General features: G+C 48.3%; 1 protein-coding gene across 1 annotated transcript; it reads left to right on the top strand.

The window, feature by feature from the left end:
- The first annotated feature begins 470 nt into the window (after nucleotides 1-470).
- On the top strand, nucleotides 471-1,379 carry LOC115274224 (olfactory receptor 13G1-like). The gene has a single exon (XM_029917667.1). It carries the CDS (start codon nucleotides 471-473, stop codon nucleotides 1,377-1,379), a length of 909 nt encoding a protein of 302 aa, XP_029773527.1.
- Nucleotides 1,380-9,759: the final 8,380 nt, after the last annotated feature.

Below are 9,759 nucleotides of genomic sequence, written 5' to 3'. Positions count from 1 at the left end.
CTGTTTACTGTTCTCCCTTCTCCCCATCTCTCCCATCCCTTCTCTCTTCCCAGACCCTGTCTGAGTGGACGAACTGGCTATAAACACAATCAGGTCCCCCAGCTCCCTGTAAGACCCCCTATACCATGCGTGCTCAGTGCTCTATGTGGCTGGAGTGACCAGCCCTCACCGACCAGGGCTCCAGGTCTGGAGATCTTGTGAGTGGCCATCTCAGTCCTGCACCAGGGAGGAGACGGGTGAGGACTGGGGCTTCTCTGCACATTCGGGCAGCTGCTTTCTCTGTGATGGCCGTGCTCTCCAAAGTTTTCAGGGACACAAATCTCCATTTTTATTACCAAAAGAGTATGTGAAGTTCTCTTTCAAAGTGGGATACACACATACTTGCAAAACGGGATGCTCAGAACAGGTTGAAACAGTGAGTACCTCTTTCCTTCACAGCCAGAGCCAGAGCCCCCACCTCAGTGGCTGCGATGAACCAGACCTGGGTCACCGAGTTCCTCATTCTGGGATTCTCAGAAACACCTCAACTGCAAATGCTGTTCTTCCCCACCTTCCTCCTCCTCTACATGGTGGCCCTCTCTGGAAACCTGCTCATTGTGGTGGTCATTGGCTCTAGCCCTGCCTTGCACACCCCCATGTACTTCTTCCTGATCAACCTGGCCATGGTGGACATCCTCTGCACCTCCACAATCCTGCCCAAGCTTCTGAGCAGCATGGTGGGTGACAGGACCATCTCCTACGGGGGCTGCCTGGTGCAGGTTTTCTTCTTCACATGGTCACTGGGGGCTGAGCTACTGCTGTTCTCTGCTATGGCCTATGACCGCTACGTGGCCATCTGCTGGCCCCTGCGCTACAGCACCCTCATGGACGCCTGGGTGTGCAGGCTCTTGGCCACGGCTGTGTGGACAGTCAGCCTGACCAACACTAGTGTGAACACCGGCCTCCTGCTGCGCCTGCCCTTCTGCCGCTCCAACGTGGTCGAGCACTTCTTCTGTGAGATCCCCCCTCTGCTGAAGCTTTCCTGTGCCCCAACACACCTGAATGAGGCCATGGCCTTCACTGCAGATGTGATCCTGGCCTTGGGGAACTTCTCTGTGATCATGCTCTCCTACAGCTGCATCATCGCCAGCATCCTGCGCATCCGCTCATCCTCGGGCAAGCGGCGGGCCTTCTCCACCTGCTCCTCCCACCTCCTGGTGGTGTCCTTGTACTACTGCACCGTCATCTACACCTACATCCGCCCAGCATCCAGATACTCTCTGGACAAGGACAAGGTGGTGTCTGTGATCTACACTTCCGTGGCGCCGTCCCTGAACCCCCTTATCTACTCCCTGAGGAACACAGAGGTCAAAGCTGCGCTCCGGAGGCTGCTCTCCTGAGCTAAGGTCTGTGTGCCCAATGCAGCAGGCAATGCCCCAGGGTGCAGCTTTCCCCAACGTCAGATGCATCCTGGTGTCTGGGAGCCCCCACCCTGCTCCTGGAATGCACGTCTCAATGCGCTATGCAGCATCCCAGCTGCACCCCACTGCACCCTGGGGCCTCTGGAGCCCCTTATCCTCACAGACTCTGAAGGTCCTGTCCCATGGGGTCAAGGAATGACCTGTGTAGCAGCTCTGTGAAGTGAGAGGCACTAAGTAGATCAAAGACCATCAGTGTGGACATGGCCCTCTCCTCAGACCAACTGCCTCTCCAACGTACCTGTGCTCAAGGCAGGGGGCCCAAGGCATGGGTGCAGGCCGCACCAGAGAGGGTGACAGCTTGGGGAAAGAGTTGGTTTCAGGACAGGAGGTTATGCCTGGACGCAGAGGTTCCAAGAGCTGTCCTTAAAAAAAAATTTTTTATGGTAATATTCTGACAAGGTTTTTCAAGACTGGGGTGTGGAGATGTTACGGGCATCGGTGTGTGAAGGGAACCAGGCGGCTGTGCCCTGCCCTCTTTCGTCACAAACCACAAACCAGTCGACCCTGGACCCAGGAAGATTTGGGTTCCAGAGAATTTGGGCACCAGGGGATGCCCTAGGGAAGGGAGGCCCAAACACTCCATTCCCATTGAGATCTAACTGTGCAGGGCTGTGGACAGGGTGCCAGACATGTGTGGTTTGGAAGCTCGTGGACAGGAATGGTCCTTGGATGGAACAGAGCTGTGACTCCCCACGAGCTCTGTCACCATGTTTCCAGGCCAGCCCTCCTCCAAGTCACCTTGTCTATCTCCGTCCACAGACCTTAAACTCTTTGAGGACAAGGACAATGTCTTGTTGACCTTCTTACTCCTGTACCAAGGTATGTTTTTCTAAATCAATTCACTTCAAATCAAGCATTGTGCACCAGGCACATGGCAGGAACCCAGTAAATACTAGCTGACAGAATGAACCAATCATCCAGAGATGATTTCTACCAATGACAAGTGATTTCTGAAAGGCTGCACAGAAGCATTTTGGTGACATGGTTAGTCAGGGGGATGGTGACAATTCTCTTTATTCTTCCCTAATTGGAAATAAACCTCACGTTTATGAGGTTTACAGAACCTGGGGAACCTCGGCAGAGATATTGGGAGGGCGGCTGGGGGCAGAGTTTGCAACACAGTCCAGGAGCCTCCAAGCTTTGCATAGGACCCAGGAGGGTGGCTGGTCAGCACGGTCATAGCGGGACTGGCTGCGCCCACAGAGGTGTGGGCTTTGCTTGCCTCGCCGCTCTGACCACTGGAGAAGCTGCCTGTGGGAAGTGCTCCCAGAGATGAACTCTGGGGCCAGATTTCTGCCGGAGAGGCCCCGTTCCCATCCTCGTGTTGAGGGAAGCATTCTACAGAGGGGAGGGTCTAGAGCCACCATGGAGGATCCCAAGCCCAGGGAGTCCCAATATGACCCCTAACTTGTATCTGCTCCCAGGTTGTCTGTTGCTCTGTGTTTAGGGTTTCCCTGAAAAGGATGTCTGGGGTTCCTTATCTTTCCAAATGTGTCTTTCATGCTAATAAAAGCAGAAAGCAAGACATTTAAAAGGAGAACATAAAATATCAAAGCTTTTTAATTTCATCCAAAGGCTGATGTGATCAAATTTTTGTCTGTCTATATTTGCATATATACACAGATTTAATAAATATAGAATAACTTTACATTTGTTATTTATAACCTGTTTCTTTCCATTTAAAACCACTGTGTAATTCTTTCCATGTCATTTAAGGTTCTTCCAAATTAGTTCATATTGTTTTTAAAAAAGATGGTAATGTTTATTTATTATTGAGAGACAGAGAGAGACAGAGCATGAGCAGAGAGAGGGGGGGGTTTGAACACACAAACCATGAGATCATGACCTGAGTCAAAGTTGGGTGCTCAACTGAGCCACCCAGGTGCTCCTAAATTAGTTCATATTGGAAGTGCTCAAGTTAGTCACCAGCATGTGCACACAGGTTCAGAGGCTCAGCAGTGCCTCCAATACATTCCTAGAAATGTTGGCCTTGTCCCTCTTCTCAAGCCTCTATATTCAAATTATCAGCAAGTCTTTTGTTCTCTTCTTACTTCAGAATAAAACGTATGCATATTTAAGAATTTTTAGAAAAATCTGAATTAAGAAGGACACAGTGGGCTGTTTCTAGATTGTACCAGTAGCCCTCACATAGATACCAATTATAATCCCTTGAATAAATATTGTTTAAATGTCACAACTCTTTCTAGAACCTGAGAGTTACCTAAACCAGGAAGATCTGGATAGGAATCAACCTCAAATGAATGGAGTCGCTGTAAGATCTCCTGCATCTAAGCTCAATTGCTCACTGAATTCAGAACATTTATGACTCATCACGGGGCCAGAGACCTATTGGTCCAAGGTGTCAGAGGACAAAGATTGTGGCTGTCAGGCAGATGGAAATTGAGGATAAATGTTTCAGAAAAAGTGGAGAGCTTCTGGGGGGTGGAGAAGGGTCTTCCGGCCATTACAGATACCTGAATTGTGCATGAAAAGGGGGCCCGGTGAGGAGACAAAGGGGTATCAGTATCTGAGAGGCGCTGGTGGCTGATGTGTAAACTACTTCTCATCATGGGACAGATGGAGCTTGAAATTAAAGTCCTCCCACATGAGAGGGGCTTGGTAAACACCTCAACATCTCCATTAAAACCAAGGAGGAGCCACACCTAAGGAATAAAGACTATGCCACAGCACCAAAGATTTACCTTAAGACTAAGATCACTCAAATACAGACAAAAACCATAATGAGGTGTCACCTCACTCCTATCAGAATGGCTCACATCGAAAAGAAAAGAGAGGGGCTCCTGGGGGGCTCAGTCAGGTAAGCATACGACTTTAGCTCAGGTAATGATCTCATGGTTCATGGGTTCAAGCCCCGCATCAGTGTCTGTGATGACAGCTCAGACATTAGAGCCTGCTTCAGATTCTGTCTCCCTCTCTCTCTGCCTCTCCCTGCTTGTGCTCTGTCTCTCTCTTGAGAAAATAAACAAAAATCACTAAAAATTTTTTGAAAGTACAAGGGATAATATGCGTTGGCAAGAATGTGGAGAATAAGGGACTCTCTTGCACTAATGGTGAGGATGCAAACTGGGGCAGCCACTGTGGAAAACAGCATGGAGGTTCCTGAAACATTTAAACAAAACTACCCCGTGATGCAACAGTTGTACTTCTGGGTACATATCCAAAGGGATTGATCAGACTGTTGTAGAGATATCTGTACTCCCATGTCCATTACAACATTGCTCATAATAGCCAAGATGTAGAAACAACATAAGCATATGTTACTGGATGAATGGATAAATACACAGTTCATACACAGGAGAATACCATTCAGCCATGAGAAAAGAGATCTACCATTTATAAAACTTGGGCATACCTTGAGGGCATGATGCCAGCTGAGGCATGTAAGCAGAGAAAGATACATACTGTATAATATCTCTTGTGTGTGGAATCTAAAAAAAGCAAACAAATTAAGAGAAACAGCCTGCAAGATGATGATTAACAGAGGCTGGGGAGTGTGGGGTGGGAAATTGGGGAGATATTGGTCAAAGGGTACAAACTTCCAGTTATCTAACGTACATCAGGGTTATTACAGCTAATAATGCTATATTATATACTTGAATGTTACAAAGAATAGATTGTAAGTGTTTTTAATAGTTTATTATCAAATTTGTTTCCATACACCACCCAGTGCTCTTCCCCACAAGTGCCCTCCTCTATTACCACCACCTCTTCCCCCCACCCTTGCCCTCGGTTCGTTTTCAGTATTAAATAGTCTCTCATGATTTGCGTCCCTCTCTCTCCCCAACTCTCTTTCCCCCTTCCCCTCCCTATGGTCCTCTGTTAGGTTTCTCCTGTTAGACGTGTGAGTGCAAACATATGGTATCTGTCCTTCTCCACCTGACTTATTTCACATAACATAACACCCTCAAGTTCCATCCACTTTGCTACAAATGGCCAGATTTCATTCTTCCTCGTTGCCATGGAGTACTCCATTGTGTATATATATCACATCTTCTTGATGGATTCTTCACGTGATGGACATTTAGGCTCTTTCCATGATTTGGCTATTGTGGAAAGTGCTGCTATGAACATTGGGGTACATGTGCTCCCATGCATCAGCACTTCTGTATTCCTTGGGTAAATCCTCAGCAGTGCTATTGCTGGGTCATAGGGGAGTTCTATTGACAGGTTTTTGAGGAGCCTGCACACTGCTTTCCAGAGCGGCTGCACCAGTTTACATTCCTACCAACAGTGTAGGAGGGTGCCTGTTTCTCCACATCCCCGCCAGCATCTATAGTTTTTTCTTATCACAAAAAAGAAATGGTAATTATTTGACCAGATGGAGGTATAAGCTAATGCTCTGATGGTAATATTTTTACAATACACAAACTTTTCAATATACAGATGTATATAATCAACACGTTGTACACCTTAATCTACAAATGTTTTATATCAACTATATCTCAATAAAACTAAAAATAAAATTAAAATACTGAGAAAAAAAACTGAGGTAAAAACCAAAACAAACCTATCTTGACGAAGTAAACAGTAACCCCTAACAAAAAATACTAAGCTTCCCTAAGACCCCCCGAATAATTTAACTCTACTAGAACAAAAAGTTATCACTCTTCACAGAAAGTTTACATAATCAGAGTCTTTGTGAAGTATCATTTACAAGGTCTAGTAGTACAATGTTACTCATGCAATAAAGAAGGAGTGTGACCAAAAGACAAATAGCAAACACAGTTGATAGAATTCGACCTTGGGATGACACAGATGTTGGAATTATCAGACAATTACTCTACAGTAGCGATTTTATCTGTCGTCATTGCCTCAAAGACATTTTTCCTTTCCCTTCTCTCCTCTTTCTCCTTCTGGTCTTCCCATTACATGCATATTTCACCTTCTGTAGTTGCCCCACAGCCTGAGAATATTCTGCTTTTTTTGTTTCGACCTGTTTTCTCTTTGCTTTGTGATTATTTAAGATTCCACTGATTTATTTGCTAGCCCAGAGATTATTTTTTCCACCATGTCCAGTCTACTAATGTGCCCATAAAAGGCATTTTTCATTTCTGTTTGGTGATTTGTATCTCTAGAATTTCATTTCTGTTCTTTCTTGGGATTTCTACCTCTCTGCTTACATCGCCCACCTATTAATTAGAATTGTTTTAAATTCCTGGTTGGATCATTCCAACATCCCTGTCATGTCTGGTTCTGATGTTTGCTCCGTGTCTTCAGTTTGTGCTTCTGGTATTTTAATACTCCGGCAATTCCTATTTCATAGCCAGCTATGATAGAATGGGTGAAGGGAACTAGAGTAAATAGGTCTTAAGAATGTGGTCACGACATGGAGGCAGAAAAAGCCTTCTCTAGTCTATGATTAGGTCTCAGTCTCTTACTGAGTCCACGCCAAGGGCAAAGGCCATAAAACTCTCTGGCTCCTGTCTGGCTTTGGTGTCCATGGCATTCAATTTCTATGCACCTCAATTTTCAGTTTCCATCCCATACAATCAATTCTCCTACACACACTGAGTTTCCAGACTGCACCAGGCCCCATTCCGAGGGGCCAGGATTGAGTGTAACAGAACTAGCAGCTGGAATCTGGTGGGACCTCCATCAAGCGTGTCACCCAGGAGTATGCGACGGTGCTTATGGCTCAGTGACACGGTAAAGCATGTATTCCTCTGAGAAAATCAGATACAGCTAAGATGGCTTAGCTTTTCTAGTCTTAAATAAAATACATCAAATGAGATAAAAACAGCAATAAAACAGGAATAATGTAGAATTTCATCCTAAAACTGCCATCTTCAAGCCTGTGACCTTCACCTAGTGATGAAGTGGGCAAGGCCCCAGGGGCAGTAAGGTCTAGGATGGGGGCTGGGGCCAGAGCATTTTATGGCGACAGGGTTTACAGAGTTCGAGGAGCTGAGCGTGGATGTTTTCCGTCAGGAGCATCATAGCGTTCCCTAACAACAGCACCAACAATTACTCGTTGACTTGTCGCGTCAAACGTCATGCTGCTACATGACATTTCCTCAACTGCCCTGGGGCTTGACTGAGTAGGTGTTCTGTCCTCAGGTCCTTTACCAGATGGTGCTCATCTTCCGTTCACGGCCCCACCACCACTAACCTGCAGACATGCACCGCCTGCCTGATCAACACCACACCCTGAAAGAGGATCATTAGACACTCGGGACAGCGATTTGGCTGCCCAGGGCAGGGGAGCCGCCTTCATACAAACAAAAAAAATGAGAAAAGTGGTGCCCTTGCAGCTCTGTATTTGATATAAAATACCTAGATTCAGGGGCACATGTCAGGGACTCTAGCCTCTCATGCAGGGCTATGGGTGCATTGTCAGAAGGAAACGCAATGTCAGAAGGCACAGGGCCTGGGCCACCAGTAAGGGGTGGAGGCTTGAAGGAGGAGCCTGGGCTGAGGGGCCCTCACAAAAGCAGGGCATGTGACAGGAGACTGCAGGAGGGGCGGCCTGGACATGAGCAGCGGGTGTCTGAGACCATCCAGCCGGAGCACAGCGGTGCGAGAGAGGAGACGGGAGTAGATGGAAGTAGGAGGACCTTCCAGGAGGTGCTTCCGTGCAGGTAAGGGCATGAGAGAATGAGGGGGGAGGAGCCTTCAGAAAGTGAACGTCAAAAAAAAAAAGAAAGCAAGAAAGCAAGAAAAGAAAAGAAAAGAAAAGAAAAGAAAAGAAAAGAAAAGAAAAGAAAAGAAAAGAAAAGAAAGTGAACGTCTACGCAAGATGGCCCTTCAAACCTTAAGCTGTGAGGGGACACGACTTCCAGGGAAGATTGTTCTGCCTTTTTGCTTCTTTGATTTCAATATGTGAACCGTGTGGGAAGGAGTCAGCCCGGAGGGAAATCCACTCCGCAGGAGAGAAGGCAGAGCAGAGGAGGAAGTCTCAGAGAGGGTGGGAGAGAAGACCCCCAGTCCAGAGCAGAACCCAGGCCAGGATGGTGGAAAAGCCAAGGTCAGAGGGTGAGCGACTCTACCACACACACGGTGTGCAGGGGCCAGCACAAGGGGCAGGCTGAGTGGGCCCTGAGCCTCTGTGTGGACGTCCCAGGACAGTGGTGTTTGCCGGAAGCCTGGGTTGAAATGCAGTGAGGGTTGGGCAGGCCCTCTGTCTCCCTCAAAGCCTGTGCTCTCACCACTCTGCATTCTCACCTCCCAAACCACGTGCCCGTCAGAACTGGTGGCAGGGCTCCACTGTGTCCCCAAATTAGTCTTTCTAACAGTTCTTCACGGTAAGTTCATCCACACTATGAATGGGAGAATTCAGGCATCCATCAGCTGACCCACTTGCCACGGATTCTCACTTTTGTCTGCTCTTGTCATGGTCCCCGGTGTCTGTTTTGTCTCCAGCATGAAGGCAGAAAGCCCCCACTACTGCGCAGTCTCCCCAGACTGGAGTGGAGGGGACGATGAGAATAGAAATTCTCTGTTCGCTTCTCAAGAACCCATGTGCCGACCGCACGGCCATCCTGGCTCCTCCTCTGCCCCCCCCCCAGCCCCCCAGGGCACCCACCGAGCTCTGCAAACATCTCAGGACACGTCCCACTCTGAGGCCTTGCTCCACTGCCTTCACAATCTCTTTCCTCTATTCCTATGAAACCGTTCACTGATCTCCTTCCCTGCAGTCCAGCCCCCACTACTTCCCATACTGACCTCAGGAGGGTCTTCCTCAAAGCCTGGTTTTGGGCAGCTCAGTCCTTCGTGCACACACTGCTTCTGAAGTCACAGCCTGACATCTCACCTGACATACACAGCACCTGCTTACCTGGCCGACCTCACCTGCACACACGGTTCTCGGTGACCTGGCAGACGTTTCTGGCATCAAGTCTCCTAACCTGCCTGGGTCCCAGCATCTCCTGATGTGGGGCTGGGCCACCCCGCCAGACTCCCAAGTAAGCCAGGAGGCTGCTGTGCGTGTGCTGCAATCCTCATCTCTCCTGTGACGCCTCAAGCTCCTTGCTCTGGCACTCAGCTCCCTGTGGATGGAAAGGAGACAGGAGGAAGGGAGCCTCACCAGCTGTGTGTCCAGGATCTCGGCCAGGCTCCTAAATGTGTTACTGGTTCTACTGCCATGTTGGAACTGGGTTGTACTTTAATTGAAGACACACAATGTTCCACAATTTGTTGGCCACAACACCCATTAGATGTGGCAGATGGCTAACCTGTTCCGAGGTATCTTCCTCTGAGGTCAGCTAATGTGTGAGGACCACCGGGCACCAGGCAGTGAGGTGGCCAGAGCCTCTGCAGGGCAGGTGCTGTACGCCTCATA

This window comes from Suricata suricatta, chromosome 2 (assembly GCF_006229205.1).
Source record: "Suricata suricatta isolate VVHF042 chromosome 2, meerkat_22Aug2017_6uvM2_HiC, whole genome shotgun sequence".
Classification (NCBI taxonomy): domain Eukaryota; kingdom Metazoa; phylum Chordata; class Mammalia; order Carnivora; family Herpestidae; genus Suricata; species Suricata suricatta.
This window is presented reverse-complemented; position numbering and strand designations above follow the sequence as displayed.

Coding starts and splice junctions, on each gene's coding strand:
- LOC115274224 (XM_029917667.1), top strand. CDS start 471: ATGAACCAGACCTGGGTCACCGAGTTCCTCATTCTGGGATTCTCAGAA.